The 17,893-nt window shown below is 36.4% G+C and overlaps 3 protein-coding genes across 3 annotated transcripts; all 3 read left to right on the top strand.

The window, feature by feature from the left end:
- Positions 1–2,325: 2,325 nt before the first annotated feature.
- Positions 2,326–3,496, top strand: LOC129288708 (abscisic acid receptor PYL4). The gene has a single exon (XM_054925433.1). The coding sequence runs from the start codon at positions 2,507–2,509 to the stop codon at positions 3,131–3,133; it is 627 nt and encodes a 208-aa protein (XP_054781408.1). The 5' UTR covers positions 2,326–2,506; the 3' UTR covers positions 3,134–3,496.
- Positions 3,497–7,822: 4,326 nt separating this feature from the next.
- LOC129289630 (protein trichome birefringence-like 34) lies at positions 7,823–9,884 on the top strand. The gene is given in 10 exon segments (XM_054926432.1): positions 7,823–8,235; positions 8,610–8,653; positions 8,656–8,783; positions 8,899–8,959; positions 8,962–9,094; positions 9,238–9,320; positions 9,323–9,395; positions 9,535–9,553; positions 9,556–9,835; positions 9,838–9,884. Coding segments are annotated over 10 exon segments (1,188 nt in total). The 5' UTR covers positions 7,823–7,915.
- A 1,556-nt stretch (positions 9,885–11,440) lies between these two features.
- On the top strand, positions 11,441–15,113 carry LOC129287718 (protein trichome birefringence-like 35). Its single transcript, XM_054923943.1, is given in 9 exon segments — positions 11,441–11,783; positions 11,916–11,955; positions 11,957–12,036; positions 12,039–12,192; positions 12,557–12,728; positions 12,956–13,152; positions 13,233–13,385; positions 14,536–14,609; positions 14,612–15,113. Coding segments are annotated over 9 exon segments (1,320 nt in total). The 5' UTR covers positions 11,441–11,587; the 3' UTR covers positions 14,866–15,113.
- The last annotated feature ends 2,780 nt before the right edge of the window (positions 15,114–17,893 follow it).

Genomic DNA, 17,893 nt, shown 5'->3' with positions numbered 1-17,893 from the left:
GTCTCTATCGTAAAAACAACTTCTTTTCATCTCTAAAAATAATAACAACAGTATCTCTAAAACTGTGAAACTACTTTTCTCCTTAAATCTTCCCTCCCATAATCCTATCCATTATTATAATTTCTAACTTCTTATTCAAAAATTTAAATTTAATTATAAAATCTTAATTTAAATATATTTTTATAAAAAATATTTAGTTTTTAAATTCATTATGTGGAGAAGTTACAGGGATATTTTTAAATCATTATTACATTTAACCTATTATTATTATTATTATTAAAAAATCAATTTCTTTAATTTAAAAGTTATTTTTCTGTAATAACAATGTAAGTTTATAATTTAACTTATATATTATTATTTATTTAAATTATTACACATATTAGTTACTCTTAATAAAAAAAAAAGCTGGGAAGTGGGAACCGTAGTTACCTTCAAAATTTAGGCAAAAGGGGAAAAAAGCTTTTTCAGGAAATTATATGTTTCTAAGAAACTAAACAAAACTAATTTTATTGAGTCTCTCAAGAAGTTAAGCTATCCTTTCACTCGCTTCCAAACAGAAGCAACTCTTAATTTTGGTTGATTTCTTTTGTGCGTGGTCCCCCATTTTGATGGATGCATGTGACGGCAGAGAGTGAAATGAGTGATAAATATAAGACCATTTTATAAAATTCATGAATAATTAATACAAGTCATTGGAAGGTGCAGGGAAGGAAATCATAAAAGAAGAGGCGTCCATGTTGTGAGCATTCAGCATTGTGATTAAATGAGGATGGAGAGGATGTCATCATCTCGTTGCAAGTTGATCCTTCTTTGGATGCACTCTTGCCTTTCTGTGCCCTCATATTTACTAAACTGCCATTCACCTTTCATTTCTCTACTCTTCGCTATTCCCATTAATACCCCCGCCGCCCGCTTTTTGCTTTTCAACAAACGACTTTTTTTTTTTTTAAAAAAAGACTAAGGCCCTGACTTGGGGAAGGGTCTCTCTATTTTTTTTTTTTTATTGTTTTAATTTCTATTATTTAAATTATTTTATTAAATAATTTTTTTAAATAATTAAATTAATGAATGGTGGAAATGAGAGAAATGAAAAAAATAAAAAATGAAGAGACCTCAAATTTCTTGATTTGAACCTCTCCTAAAACACTAAAAACGAGTTTTGATGATGAATTTGTTGAAAATATTATCATAATTTCAGTTAGGTTAAAGGATAATTTTATTTTTCAACTATAAATCTATGAGTCCATGAGTGTGAAATTAAAAACTCTAAATTTTTTTAATACATTATCCCCTTTCAATATTTAAAAATGATATAACGTTATACTTTTATCAATAAATATTAATTTTAATCATTAGTTGATTAAAATTTACAAAAAAAAAACTCTAGGATTGTGTAAAAGGATCTAAAAAATTACAGACAACACTATAACAAAATTGATACTAATTATTTTTTTATTATGTACATGTGTTTTGTTATTGGGGAAAATTTTGTATGAGGTATGATTAAGCATTAAAAAAAAGCATAACTCATAGTAAGAATTTAAATTTTGATTTGTAGAAACTACCTTTTTGAATAAATCCAACTTTTATTGGCAAAACAATATTTTTGAAGTATTTGTGAGGGGGTAGTAAAAGAAAATTTGTTTTTATAAGAAACAAATTCAGTTATATTTGGATAAATCATATATCCCACCATTGTGAAAAGTTTCTATGACAACCGCCTTATAAGGTTCAAAAATTGTGATTTGACAAGTTGACCTCACAAGTTGTCTGACAATTTGGCACCCATAGATGAAATTAACTTGTTATTTACCAGACTGTGCAAGCCTACCAAAATAATGAAGAATAAATGCGTATTTTTATTTTTAAAATATTTTTTAAGAAATATCCAGTATTTGAAAGTATTTATTTGAGGATTTTTTCTTTAAAGGAATCAAACTGGGACATCTTCTACCTTGTCATTAGATTTTCAGAATGTTTGTTAAAAAAATTTGACTTAGGTTAAACTCTAACTTAATGAACGCTTTTTGGGAGTTTATAATGGCAAGGTAAAAGCTGCCCTGATTTAATTATTTTATAAGTAAAAATGTTTCAACAAATACGTTAAAATATTGAGTGTTTCTCAGAAATATTTCAAGAAAAATTTGTATCAGTACCGAAATAATGAATTCTGAGGCAGTGGAATGTTTCTTTCAAATCAAATATACTGAGAAGTTTGAAGTAAGCATGCACGCGGGTAGGTGACACTTGACAGGGGCGAAGTGGTATTTCGGAATGGTCAAAGAAAGGCCATTTTGGTGAATTCATAGCGAGCAACTTGGCCCTAACTGTATCAGCCCACAAGAACTTCGTTAACCTTTCCATCTTTCCAAAGTCCACCCCCCATCATTACCACCTTCTTCCCCTTCCTTCCTTCTGATCTTACCATTGCTCTATAACTCACCGCGTAACCACCGAATCCCCCCACACCCTCCAAATTCACACGCGCAAATCTTCATTGTCGAAAATGCCTCCTAAATCTTCTTTTCTCCTTCACAGAATCGACCACGAGGCCTCCGCCGTCCCCCACCGCCGCCTCTGGGACGATCCTCTCGCCGCTTCTTCCACCGCCACCATACCCGACCAGGTGGCTCGCTACCATACCCACGCCATTTCTCCCAACCAGTGCTGCTCCGCCGTCACGCAGAACATCATCGCCCCGGTTCCCACCGTCTGGTCCGTCGTGCGCCGCTTCGATAACCCCCAGGCTTACAAACACTTCGTCAAGAGCTGCCACGTCCTCGTCGGAGACGGCGACGTCGGCACCCTCCGCGAGGTCCACGTCATATCCGGCCTTCCCGCAGCCAACAGCACGGAGCGTCTTGAGATCCTCGACGACGAGCGCCACGTTCTCAGCTTCAGCGTCGTCGGCGGGGAGCACAGGCTGTCCAACTACCGCTCCGTGACGACGCTTCACCCCTCCGGCGACGGCGAGGGCACGGTGGTGGTGGAGTCGTACGTGGTGGACGTGCCGCAGGGGAACACGAAGGAGGACACGTGCGTGTTCGCGGACACGATCGTCCGGTGCAACCTACAGTCACTGGCGCAAAAGGCCGAGGACCTGGCCAGACGACTAAACGACATCCACCATTAGCAAATTGTTCTTCGTAATTGTTCTTTGTTCTTTTTTTTTATTGAGATATTTTCCGAATATTAGAAGTTCAATAGTATTTTATTATGTTTCTGTATTCTTGAAATAGGGCACCGCCTTGTTTTGTGGCTTACCGATTACGAAGATAGCAAGTTGGCTTCTTGGACATGGCTGGCTGTCTAGGTTTTTTTCTTTTGTTTTTTTTTTTTGGGGTTTGGGGTCAACTCTAGCTGTCTAGTTTTTGAGTTGTCTTAGCTTGCATGAAGTGAGATCACGCTTCACCCTGCAATGCATATGATAATTGAGTGAATTATATGTGTGCGGGCATCACTAGCTAGTTTAATTAAAAAGAAAAAAAAAGAGTTGCTGAAGCTATGGTAGTCCATTCATTGTCACGTAAATCTATACAACGTTGTAATTTTTTTTAGTCCTGAATTTTTTTTATCTTAAATTTTAATCAGTTTTAAAAGTGTATTTTTAATTGATGCAATATTCATGTATGAGCATTGACAGATAGAAGAATACTGAATGTTATGGATATATTGGTATTTGTTTACGAAGCAAGGAAATGGATGGATGAAATTACAAAAGAGAAAATATATAGCATTTAAAAAGAAAGAAAGAAATGAAAGAGAAAATAGAGTTTTAATTTGGGGATGATAAAATAAGGTGAGGGGTAGCCTGAGGAGGAGGGAACATGAGTCTCTGGTAATAGCTAGCTGTGATAAGCTGTACCGAGACCTTTTTGTGAATAATTAAATAATTTCTGGATGCACATGAAAGGGAAAAAAAGTGACATGCAAGTTGCAGTATTATTATAAATATATATATATATATATTATATTAAAGAGGCAGCACTCTGAACTTTCCTCTTATTTTTGTAGCAGTAAAAAAACAAATAATAAGAGAACTGTGAAGAAGAGCCAAAAGTGGGAAATACAGAAATGAGTAAAGGGGATCGATAGGAAAGAGTTACGGAAGGTGGGGTTAGACACCCCCATCTCTCTCTCTCTCTCTCTATCTATCTATCTATATAAGATATATATTATGTTTCCTCTTATTTAAAAATATAAAAACAATTTTAATTAAATCTCACCCCTCAATAAAAAATTTATCTGCTTTTTTAATTAACCCTATTTTTTATATTTACTTTTATTAGATAGTCTATAATAAATACAAAGTCATTATCAATAGAGACACTTTAAAAAAAAACAATAATTATAATTTTGAAAGACTAAAAATACTTTACATTTTTTAAATACACTTTTTAAAAAATGTTTTATATTTTTGAAATTGAAGGATTATATGTTGAATTGTTTGTTCAATTTACTTGACTTGTAGAGAAGTTTTGCTTCTTAAGAAGTTAAAAGCTGTAGCTTGCTATTTTCATTTGTTTTGATTTTTTTTTTGTGGAAATTGATGGTTCATGGATTTATAATTTAAAAAAAGTGTGATTTTGTATTTGCGAGGAGCTAATTCTTCACGTCAAACCAATATTTAAATCATCATTAAAAAATATGCCTACATTTCATGTCTAACTATGTCAGGAATGATAGTACCCATATGAAAATATATGAAAAGAGAATTAGGGAGTTTCAGTGCTTTTAACTTGCTACTTTCATTTGTTTTGTTTTTTTAAAAATGAAAAAGAGAATACATGTAAACAATAAAAATGAAAAGATCTTATCACTTTTGGGTTGTTCAGATTTAATTTGAATGATCTAGATTTAAAATTTTTATTTTTTATTTTTTTTAAAAAAATTATTTTAATGGATACAAAATTTAAAAACTCCTGTTTAAAAACTATAAATTTAAATTATAAAAATTAGATGGAAACGGTTTAGGAGTGATAGGTTTTGAGTACTCATTTGTATAATGAGAAATGAAATTAAACGAGGGAGGGGGCAAGTGGGGGTGACATTTGGTGGGGAAAGATTGAAGAAGGAGCGTGGGAGGGGGATGCAAGTTGGGGGAGCAAGTGGGAAGAAGATGAGCAGAGAATGAGAGGGCGAAAGAGATGCTTCATCTTCACAAAATGAAATTCTCGTGCATTCTCTTTTTCTTTTTTGTTAGTTTTGACTTGACTAAGGTGGACTCCCCCTTTCTCTCTCTCACCTCTCACGCCACCTTTCTCCCTCCTTCTGATGTTTCATGAGCCTGTGACCGGCTTCTCCTCGACTCTTGTCATCCCTGTCATTGAATTTAAATTTCAGCATTTGACATTAGACAAAAAGACAAAAACATCCTACAACTTTTCCTCAAAAATATCTAGTATTTTAATTATTATTTTGAGCAATGACATTCCAAGACTTTTTAAAACAGTGTAATTAATGTTGCTTTGCTGTTAAATATTAGATTATATATTAGTTGACTGTTAAAATGTAACTTTGACCATAGAAATTTTCAGCTGACTTTTGTCGTCTGGTTTTCCCTTGCTGATTAAGCATTAACCATTGCTGCAGCGTGTCATTGTTCTCTCATTACTCCTCATTCTTCTTCTTCTTCGTCATCTCAAAATTTTGGCAAACAATGGAATGGACCCCAAACGATGGGAGGCAAAGACGACATAGCGGCAATAGCCGGAGGAGGGGATTGTGCTGATGTCGTGGGCTGTTCCATGAGCTAAGAGAACTTCGTCGGCTAAAAAACCTCAAATTACAGTGTAAGGGATTATTTTGAAAAGTGGGGTTTTTTTTTCCTAAACAATTTTTCTGAAAAGACGAAATCCCCCCATTAGTGATCTGTTAATGGAGGAGGGTTTTTGCTCCTGTAAGAAAGGATTCAGAGAGATAAAATACCTCACTTATTAATACAAGATATTCAACACTCTTTGAACAGAAATACAGGGAGGAAATACAGTTTAACCCTAATAATAATAACAATAATATTTTTAAATAAACATAGAAAATGATCTTATAAGAAAATTGATAATGATTAAGTCCTTTTAGATATCTTTTAGGTCATCCTCTATAATTTTTTTTGTCAACTAACATTTTTTTTTTTCAAAAATTGCATAATTTAAATTTAATATTTTAATATTTTATAACTTTGTATTAAAAAGAAGGGAATGAACCTCCAAAAAAAGGATAAAATTAATATTGTCTTGTTGAATTACTCATTTTTTTCAGTTTTAAAATTGAAAATATATTTCATATTATAAAAATATCAATTAAGAATAAGTGACACTACAATTTTAAACATCCGTTAATTTGATTATTAGTTGATAAAAAATTATAAAAAATGGCCTAAAAATTTAAAATACTTAATCAATATTAAATATTTTAACATATTTATTAAATTTTATTTTAACCAAACTTCAAATGCCTAACATTCATAGAAAAAGAGTTTATAGACAAATTAATACTAAAGGATATACCATGTCGATAGAAAGTGGTAGAGTTCATGGATCACTTATGACAGGAGATTTTTTCTCAACAAAATGGTTCGAAAAAAAATGCCACACTTATTAGCATATGGTGTTCAACGCTTCTCAAAGGAAATTATAGAAAGAAAAATGCATATTTTAATTATACTATTAAATTTATCTAGATATTTTTATGTAAAATTATAATAATGTTTTTATAAAATATTAAATCTCAACCATTAAATTTTGATCCAATAGTTAGAAGAGAACGGAGAATGAGAGGATCCCCTCCCGAGTCTCCATTAGCACAAGCTGCTATATATATATATATATATATATGTATGTAGTAGTATGTATTTAGTATTGTCTTGATGTTATTGTTTGTATAGAAGACAAGAAGCTAACAGATAATCAAATCAAAGTATGTTTATTCCTCGTTCCACATGTACAATAGGACGAAAGTGAATGTATCCCTATAATTCACACAAAAACTATTGCATGTATATGTATGAACTCGTCGGCATAATGGCATTAAAAGGTTAAGTCTAATGTAAGAGGAATAACAGAATATGAGATTACAAGCTCATAAATTATATCAAATGAGTTTTAGTAAACAAAACATTATTTATAAAATCCACACAGAAAATCCAACAAAAAGAATATTAATTATTACATATTACATATTACATATTTATGGGGGAGAAGGGGGGGTTGAGGAAGACGGGCGTTGAGCTTTCTTGAAGCAATGTACTCGGTTGCGGAAACGTCAATAACACAACCTAATTGGGGGGGGGGGGTTTCTTAAATTAAATGTCCCTTCTCAGTCATGCCGAAACCAAAGTTAATTTGAAACTCCATATATATATATATATATATATATAAATACATAGCATCGTGGCATATATTATTTATTTCGTCATGTATGCGTACTTGACCAACAGATTTTAACTAAGAAAACAAAAGTCTTGCCCATGATCCATGAGCGACTTCAACAATAATCGTTAAACATGTGACTTTTAAATACCTGTGTTCCACATGAGTGACTACGCCTTAAAAATAGAATGTCGATCGATGTAGTTTATATACATATGCATTTGAAAAATTAACTATATATTGAATTTCAGAAGTTGAATAGGGTGAATTGGATATATATATATATATATATTTGTGTGAAATACAGAGAAAATAAATTGTGGTTTGCAAGCAGCAGGAGGAAACGTCTAAATGCATCATGATGTACCTACTATGCGCAAGTGGGCTGATATGGAAAACATAAGAGCCTTGATTTTTCTGTGTTGCCGCCAACTACCGTAGGAAAAGAAGCTTGTTAAAGGGGGAGGGTCAGCTTCAGAGACAGAGAAGAATCAGAATCGAAATGGCAAAGACACCGCCGCCGCCGCAAGTAGTGGTGGTAGGAGTTCATGGGGAATCAGAAACACCTTCCATTCTCTTGTGGCCATTCTCGCCACTGTTCTCGTCGTGACAGCCATTTCTATGACACAGGAAGGAGGATTAACATGGCTGTCCAACACACAAGAGACTGTCTTATCATCATCATCATCTTCATCATCAAAGTGCGACTTCTTCTCTGGGAAGTGGGTTTTCGACAACGAATCTTACCCACTTTACAAAGAGGAACAATGCACGTTCATGTCGGATCAGTGGCCTGCGAGAAGTTTGGCAGAGAGGACTTGAGCTATCAATATTGGAGATGGCAGCCCCACCAGTGTGACCTACCCAGGTCTCCCTCCTCCCTCGCTCTCAGCTTCACATGCCTTCCACTCAATATATACCACATCCTTTAATAATTACATTTCATTGTTTTGCATATAGTAATGGTTTTTGACCCGCATTATAATGTTGAAATTACTCATCAAGTTTAAATAGATTCAATTTTGTGGCAAATATATTTATATAAGTTTTTAAACAATATTAAAAACAATTAAGAAATACTCGTATGTTTTACTCGGATGAAACACTCAAGTTCCTGGCAAATTTTGTTGGAAGTTTCTTGTGGTGTGTCGCCACAAAAAATGGAGTGTAGAAGGAATGAAGGGTACGTACGTTGATGATGTTTTGAGGTTTGTGGAATGTTGTCGTTTCTATGTTAATAAGGTTCAATGCCACAGCACTGCTTGAAAGGCTAAGGAACAAGAGGCTCGTGTGGGGGATTCCCTCAACAGAGGCCAATGGGTTTCCGTGGTTTGCCTTGTTGACGCTGCCATCCCTTCATCCCTCAAATCCATGCGCACCATCGCCAATGGTTCGCTCAGCATTTTCAGGGCCAAAGTATGGCAGCCTTAGCTTCATTCTTGTGACAATTCCTGTGAAGTTTATATATTATAATATATATATATTGTTCATGGTTCTAATGAATGGCCACTTAATTGGAAACATACACAAGGAATACAATGCCACCATAGAGTTCTACTGGGCTCCCCTGCTGGTGGAATCGAACTCGGATGATCGGTCATCACCCGGGTACCGGATCGGATTGTGAGAGTGAAGGCCATTGAAAAGCATGCCAGGTACTGGACTGATGCTGACATTCTGGTTTTCAACACTTACCTCTGGTGGAAGAGACCTGTTATGAATGTCCTGTAAGTGCCAACATGCATTGCTTATTTATTCATCTAACTATCATATCACTCTCTTTGATGATCCCTGATTTTGCATCCCTACTCCGCAACTCACTTAATTCAAACGTTTTCTTTTTCTGCACGCGGGGCAATTGATGGGGCAGGTGGGGCTCATTCGATGACCCAGATGGGATTTACAAAGGAGTGGGGATGGTGAGGGTGTATGAAATGGCACTGAGGACTTGGTCTGATGGTTGGAGGTTCACGTCAATCATAACAAGACCAAATTGTTCTTTGTCAGCATGTCACCAACGCATCAAACGTACCTTTCCTTTTCATCCTTTTGATCTATATGTACTTCATTCACTTCGGTACTTATGAATGAGATGGGCCCATTGGGCCTTTCCCTGCCCGCCCATTTTCTAACATCCCATTGCATGGATGAAATGTAACAATTTCAGGGCAGAGGAGTGGGGAGGAGACAGGAGGATGAGAACTGTTACAGAGAAGAAAGAATGATAGAGAAAGAGGGATTCAGTGGGAGTGGATCAGAACCAAGAATGATGAGAGTGGTTGAGAGAGTGCTGGAAGATCTGAGAGGAAGAGGCATAAATGTTGAGATGCTGAACATCACACAGCTCTCAGAGTACAGAAAAGAAGGCCACCCTTCCATCTACAGGAAGCAGTGGGAGCCTTTGACTCCACAACAAATGGCTAATCCAATTACTTATGCAGATTGCATTCACTGGTGCCTCCCTGGAGTTCTGATGTCTGGAATCACCTCCTCTATGCCCATCTTCTTCCTCAATGACACAAATATTTCCAGACACATTCTAGGTAACACATGTGTACACATTCTTGAATGACTGGATTATGTTAGTGCGCATATTCTACTGTCGAGTGTCTGAGTTTTTCCTTTTTCCTTTTTTTTTTTTTGTCATTTTTGGTCTGGGAAGGGGGCGGAAGTGTAAACAATATTGTAAGTCTCCTAATCCTCAAAATGTTATATAAAGTTTTTTTTTTTTGTTAATTGTGGTTTTTGGTTATCTAGTTGATAAGGGTCCAGAATCATGGAGGTTGCTCAGGAGGTGAAGGCATTGCTCCTGGAAAATAAAAAAAGTAAAAATCCCCTAGGCGTGTTTCATATTATTTGAAGAAAAGTCATAATCATGATGTTGTTTGAAATTCCATGGTATCCCGAAGAATTGAAATTCATAAGAAGAGGTTACGGTGTAGCTTCAAAAACGATATAAGTGGGGAATGCTTAATCAAAATAGGAGTCTTCGGTGCCCAGAAGAGCAAATGAGACAAATACAGCTTTGAACAGTGAGGTCCTACCAACCGTAAGGCAGAGTTTGAACATGCTTCCGTCAGCCTCATTTCTTTCATCTCTGCTTCCCTAGAAAGTCATCACTTTGACAATTTCCTAATCTTGCTCCAAGCACCTTTTGATACCCGGTAACTCTCATTTATTAAAAAACTAAAAAAAGAAAAAAAATAATAACAAGAACTCCCCAATGTACCAATTGTCATGCATTCCCTCCATATTTAATTATGTGGCAAAGTCACTCATAAAAAGTTCTCAAAAATGATGGTTATATTCTTAAACTTATAAAAAATTTAACTTTTAATTATGTGTCTTTAAAATTTTGTCCGATAATTAAAACCAAAAGAATACAGTATACTCTCTTGTCCTCAACGCACAGGGATAACAATGGTTTTGAGTGCAATAAGGTTGTCAAAGAGACTTACAAGATCATATTTCATCATTAGCTGCCTCCTTATAAAGAATAAGAATATCAAAGATACAAAAGTAATTTGTAAAGTTATGAGCTTTCTTAGCTAAACTGTTACCAATACAATTTAACTTCCTTTTACACAAAATTAAATCTTACAAATAATATCAGAGATTTTTTGTATGATGTCTTGGGAAGCATGATTAAGGTACTGCTACCTTGTCAAGATGTAGATGGCTTCCACACAATCACAGTAAACTTCCACATCATTCACTTTCCTCTTCAATTAATATTCTGTTATCTGTAACCATGTTCAACTTGGTTGCTCAATTTACCCCCATCCCCAAAAAAAAAAAGAAAAAGCAAAAAAATTACATCCAATTTAATATGATTGACGCCAAGCTTACCAGACCACCAAATTATTTATTCAACTACTGTGTAAACATATACAATAATATTAATTTCATAATAATTTAATGAAAGACAAATTAATGAGCAAGATATGATCAAACTAAATTATTCCCGACAGAAGTGGTTAAGGCAGGAGGAAAATGGAAGAGTGGTGGTTACTAATGAAGCGAAGGGCCTTTTTGGGGTTTCCAACAAGAGTAAAGCACCCCATCATGCTCATTACGCTTAATAATAACGGATCCCAAATTTAGGAACAAATCCTAAGCCAGTTCGCGGTCCTTTCACTGGTCTACTTGGTCAAACTTTAGCCTTCACCACGATCTCGTTCCTTCCTTTCTTTCATATGTGAATCACCATCGTCCTCATCATGCAGAGGTGGAACAGAAAGAAGGCCCATTTTCCTTTGCTGGTGCTCTCCTTCCTAATCTTCTTAGTCATCACAACCTTCCTCCACAGTGAAAATAGTATACTTCAAATTCATGAAAACCCCGATCATGTTCATAATCACCAAGAAGCTTCTCCATTCACTTATGTCAAACCCAATCTTCCTGCTTACCTCAACCGTGATTCAGGTATGGTTGTTCACTCAAGACTTCGGGATTTTTCGTCCATTTCCTTGCCTTTTTTTATTTATTTATTTATTTATTTTTGCTTCTTTTAGCTTGGATTTTGAAGTTGGTCTGGTTGGATTTTAGGGATTCTGGATAGATTCAGTAGGTGCAACTCCACCAAGAGTACAGTGCCCGAAAATTTCGTGGGCAGACCCTTCCCAGCATTCCAGCAGCCGGAGAGAGAATCTCGAAGGCTGTGACATCTTCTCGGGAAATGGGTTTATGACAATACTTCGTACCCGCTATACAATGAATCGGATTGTCCTTACATGTCGGACCAATTGGCTTGCCACAGGCATGGACGGTCGGATTTGGGGTACCAATACTGGAGATGGCAACCACATAACTGTAATTTGAAGAGGTGCTTCTTTTTCTTAGCTTCCCCCACCCCCAACAACCCGCTGCTATTATTAGTTAGGATTTTTATTACAAGGGCAAACTATTTGGGCATTTAGGATCTCGCTTCCCCCTTGACATGGTTTTCTATTTATGCATAATCTATGCTACTTTGGTGGCATTAGATTGAATGCCCAAAATAGAAGGTTTAATTAAGGTTATAACATTTTTAAAGTACTTAATGGAGGACTAAGTATGAATACGTAGAGTTCAAGCAGAACTTAATCTTTGTGCTGTCTATTGAAGTATTTGAGTTAGGATGTGGAAAATGTAATTAATACTGTGACAAGTACATTCTGTTAAGGTTTATTGAGTTCTTTTTCAAACAGATGGAATGTGGCTGAAATGTGGGAGAAGTTGAGAAATAAAAGGCTGATGTTTGTTGGCGATTCCCTAAACAGAGGACAATGGATATCTATGGTGTGTTTGTTACAATCATCAATTCCTGCTGATAAGAGGTCAATGTCACCAAATGCCCATTTGACAATTTTCCGAGCAGAGGTCAGCAAAAAAGTTTCGCCAATTGTAGTTACCATAATATATATGTGCCTTCATATTAATTTAGTGTTCCTCCATTTTTTCAATGACCAGTTTACTTTTCTATCTTATCGTTATGCCATGTGATGGTCTAAGATTTTGAGCTTATGGGTATGTTTCGCTTATCAATTGAACTAATAGCTGAAAATCCCATTAACATCATTGTCCTGTTATTTATCTCTCATTTGCAGGAGTACAATGCTACTGTGGAATTCCTCTGGGCTCCATTGCTTGTTGAATCTAATTCTGATGATCCTGTAAATCACAGATTAAATGATCGGATAATTCGTCCAGATTCTGTTCTTAAGCACGCATCACGGTTTGAGAGTGCTGATATACTTGTTTTCAACACTTACTTGTGGTGGAGACAAGGCCCAGTCAAGCTATTGTCAGTGTTTATACATCAATATATGAATGGAATCACAAGATCTTTCCACTGTCGTCTAATTGTCTTATGTGCTTCTGCAGATGGACTGATGCAGAAAAGGGGGTCTGTGAAGAATTAGATGGTTTAGGAGCCATGGAGTTGGCTATGGGAGCCTGGGCAGACTGGGTATCTTCTAAAGTTGATCCACTTAAGAAGCGGGTTTTCTTTGTGACCATGTCCCCGACACATCTTTGGTGAGCACTTACCTTATATCTGATTGTGTTTTAGAGTTAGTACCATTGCAGGAATTATCTATACCAATTTTCATACTTCGAAGCAAACTTTGGGCCACATTCGAGCTGAGCTAATGTTCATTAGATAACTCACTGTTTTAATTCATTAGGTGGCTGTTAAGTGTTTCCAAGTTCTCTAATGAAAATACAGTATAACATGTGAACATTTTTCATACTCAACACCACAATACTGATCCTTCACCCAAGCTCCTCCGTTGTTAAGCTTCTATTGAAGAAATTGATAGCTACACTTACGTAAATGACCATCAAGGTTGCTTCATTATCGATAGTCCAATGTAGGCTCCGTGTTATGGTTGGTTATGATTAGTGACCAAGGTATTGGCAGACCGGATCCCCCTCCCTTGGCTTCCTGAATGAATCTCTCATGAAATTTTCCAGTGTCACAACTCCCTACTTAATTCATGGTGTGATTTTATTTATATTCTTATTCAAAGAAATTCTCTTCAGGGTTTTCTGGAACTAACTTTCTCATTGATGAGAATCAGGCTGCCCCCCTCTTTCACCTAGAGTACATTATGGTAAGCAAGTCCAACTAGCTTGTGCAATGGCCATTTTGTTGTTGGATAGAGAATTGTTTAGAATGATTCTGTGAAGTGGAATACTTGGTTTTTGAACTATTATCCTATGGGTAGAGTTTTACTAAAGCGTCTATCTGAACACAGTTAGTGTAACACGTGACAAGACAACTACTTGGTGAGTTATGGGATGAGAGTTCAGTTATGATTCTTGATGGGATCCAAAGGAGTTAACTTGGTTGATAAAAGGAGATAATATCTCTTCTGGTCAACTTGGATTCGATTATCATACAAGCATCTAAGAATAAAATATCAGTGAGCCGATATTGGGAAGGGTGACGTTGAGATTACCCGACAAAGAACTTTGCCTGATTGATTCCCAAGGATATCCTTGACCTTAATACAAACAATGATAATTGCAGAGTAAAAATGAAAATATCCCACGTCATACTGTAAATTTGTAATGCAATACTGTTCTTCATTTGGTCTTTCAAGTTTTGACTATTATCTTTGCTGGTAACAAACACAAGTTTTGCACTACATATCTGATTGAGTTGAGCTCTAATCTTATTCAGGAGCAGAGAGTGGAAGCCAGAAAGTGAGGGAAACTGTTACGGGGAGAAGAAGCCCATCGATGTTGAGGGATATTGGGAAGTGGTTCCGATTTGCCAACAATGCGCATGGTGGAGAATATCCTGGGCAGGTTGAGCTCTAAAGTTTCTGTCCTCAACATAACGCAGCTGTCAGAGTACAGAAAGGACGGCCACCCATCAATCTTCCGGAAGTTTTGGGAGCCCTTGCGACCCGAACAACTGTCAAATCCTCCATCTTACTCGGATTGCATACATTGGTGCCTGCCAGGCGTACCTGATGTGTGGAATGAGCTGCTATTCCATCTCTTGTAGATTCCTATGCAAGTATCAATATTCTTGATTCATGATGGCAACTAATCTCTGCGCTTCAGACAAGTAGAAGGTGCTTGTAACTTGGGAAGCTGCCCGGCTTGGAAGTGGGAAAAAAATTATGTGCGAGATGGGGGAAAGGGACGAGATTATGTGCGTTCTCTTTGTTTTGCAAATTTATGAGGAGGGAATTGTTTATTGTGGCAAACAATACAAAATTTGAATGAAACATGCTTTGTCTGGTCTTAAAAGGATGATCTGGTGGTGAGTTTATGGGAATTTAAAGCTAGGCATATTCCTTCCGAATCCTTAATCATTTCTCGTCAACCTGCATTCCTCCATCTGTTGTTTTCCACCAAGGGTTGGTTATGGTTGGCACCTGAAATGAGGATGGAGTTTGGAAGTTTGAAATATGGGCTTTGGAATCATGGAATGGGCCGCAGCCTTGAACGTGCCTGGGGAGTGGGCTAAGTGATCATGCAAGAAATTGTTGAACAAGTGAAGAAAGATGTCGAGTAGGACTGCCCTTATAAAAAGATGAATGGTAAGGACTAAGGAAAATAAGTAGAAATGAGAATGATAGGGATGGGCGCTGAGATCCGGTAATGGCGCGGGATGCAAGAGAGGGACGAAGCAGGATGGAAAGATAATGTCGGATTATTCGGGGCCCACCCCAGGAAGAGGATATAGTACGGCTGGGTTTGACTATTTTGCTTTTGATGACGACAATTCCCAACAGTTTCGGTTGCTCCCCTCTCTGCATCCCGAAATTCTCCACCAGCCTGTTCTCCCCCGTTCATTTCAATCATTGCCAGCTGCCACACCCTTTCTGGCTCTCCTTAACCCAACGATGTCCTATTCTTTCCCGGGTGTTCAACGGTGGGTAGATTTGAGTTGATTAAAAAAAAAAAATCTTAAATAAAGTTGAGTTTTATAATTAATATATAAGGAAGTAGAAGGATTTACAAATTTCAGCCTTGAGAGTAAAAATATTATCTTTTTACTACTACGTGTGTACAATATACATTTACTAGTTGAGTGAATAACAAAAAGGGGGTGGTAATCCAGTAGCAGTGGGGTGGCCTCCGTGGAACCCATAGGAACCACTCAAAAACGCGAAGCTGAGGAGGAAAATAAATAAACATGTCAGGGTTTGCACTGTGAGGGCACAGGGTTTTGTACCGCCAGAGGAGGTACAACTTGTATTACATTATAGCATCGAAGGGGGACCATCTCAACGCCCAAACACAGAAACTTTTTGTTTTGGAACAAATAGCGAAAAGTTAGCCAAATGATTGTTTCCGCCAGAAAGGAAAGCCACAATATTTAATATAACATACGAAAACAAGAACCTCATGAAAATAGAACGAACAGAAGTAATGCCGGTGTCGCTTTTCAAGTTTCATGGCGCATATCAGCAAAATGCAAAGCGCGCAGGGAGAGAAGAGTTCCCCCAAAGTCATGTCAAATCCATCATATACTGAAGCTAATTCTATCGTTTTCATGCCTACCTCTTCTATCATAATCGCCAAAATCCTTCCCAATAATTCCTCCACATCAATTTCAAAATTATATTTTCTAAATATATATAGCACTGAATAGATTTGGAATGGAATCAATGATGTTCAATTAGTCCTACGTACTCTGATAGATTATGCGGCCTTACCTAAGAAATTTGGTTGCACAAGCATATCAGGCTCGGTCAGACACTGAATAAGGTGTTCATAGGACTTATTAGTGGGTGTTTGAAATGGTTTGTCCAAATTAAAGTAATTTGTTGTAGTTGCTACAAGTCAATTGTTCAAATCAAAATTTCAAGGAGAGCATCAGGGCATGTTTTGTTGTGCCTAGTAGCAGTTCGGAAGTAAGGAGAACACAGTTGGCCCCCTAACAATTTCCAAAGACCCATACATAAATGTGTGCTACACAATATTTAAAATTTTAAGACATTGAAAATTTATATATACCTCTTTTCTAGCCTCACTTCATTTGATGCAGGACTTGTTCAATTGTCTCAATACCAAGTCAAGTCAACTTACACTTGACATCCTTAACATGTTAATGGGGCACATATAGACCGATGGACACTATCATGACGATTAGAATTGTTGATAGTGGGATCAAATTTTAAAATGAATTATGTAGATGGAAATTGTGAAGGGAAAAAAGGAGGATAAATGTGAAGGATTGAGTGAGCCAGTGGGGAAATAAAGAAGCACAAAAACAGTGGAAGCGGTGAAACCCACGAGAGAGAATTAAAGTGGATGAAATTATTGGAATGGATGACCATAATAGCCAGGTTGCTTCCCACGCACTATGCCTCCCTTATCCCCTGCGTCACCTTTCTCATTTCAACCTTCATGCCATACCCTCTTCTTCCCTTATTGTAATTTTTAATCATTATCAACTCATGTCACACTTTGGTGCTTTGACTGAAACACATCCCACATTCTCAAAATCGCCCTTGTTTCAAACTTGGTCAATGAGTGATGTAAGCATCGAAGTCAAAACTTTCCAGCACAGAGAGAAAAATTAGTCAAATCCCCGATTTTCATATTTGAAAATTAATTATCACATTGCATTTTAGGAGTTTACATTAAGCGTGCCTTTCTGCATCATCGCATGCAAATAAAGTGTAATCTCTATATAGATTAGCATTTGGTCTTTCATAAACAAAATAATCGAGTAAATGAGGTGCTTGTTCATGTTAAGACAAGCATCAGTGCATCACTACTTAAAAAGCACTTACAATTATCCATTAATGTTGTCCTTATCAAATCAGTAATAAGATTTGAACTAATTAAAATCCCTGTGTCGTATGAGTCTAATTACTAACTTTTGTAAGCTATACTTAACTATTTATTTATTCACTGTCAAAAAATTAGGATAGCCCCATTATATATCGCATAAGAAAGTTTACTCCTTTTCTATAGCAAAGAATACGAAAGCCTGACATGTAAATATTGAGATTTTTTTTATATGCGAGACATGATTATAGTTCTGTCAATAAAATATGTACTAGTAAAAAGTC

The sequence above is a fragment of the Prosopis cineraria genome, unplaced genomic scaffold (genome assembly GCF_029017545.1).
Source record: "Prosopis cineraria cultivar Desert tree isolate PC_DT_omini unplaced genomic scaffold, ASM2901754v1 PC12, whole genome shotgun sequence".
In the NCBI taxonomy this organism is placed as follows: domain Eukaryota; kingdom Viridiplantae; phylum Streptophyta; class Magnoliopsida; order Fabales; family Fabaceae; genus Prosopis; species Prosopis cineraria.
Note: the sequence above shows the minus strand (reverse complement) of the source record. Positions and strands in the feature narration are given on the sequence as shown.

Bases quoted from the DNA above. Each gene is read 5' to 3' on its own strand.
- LOC129288708 (XM_054925433.1), top strand. From the start codon at position 2,507: ATGCCTCCTAAATCTTCTTTTCTCCTTCACAGAATCGACCACGAGGCC.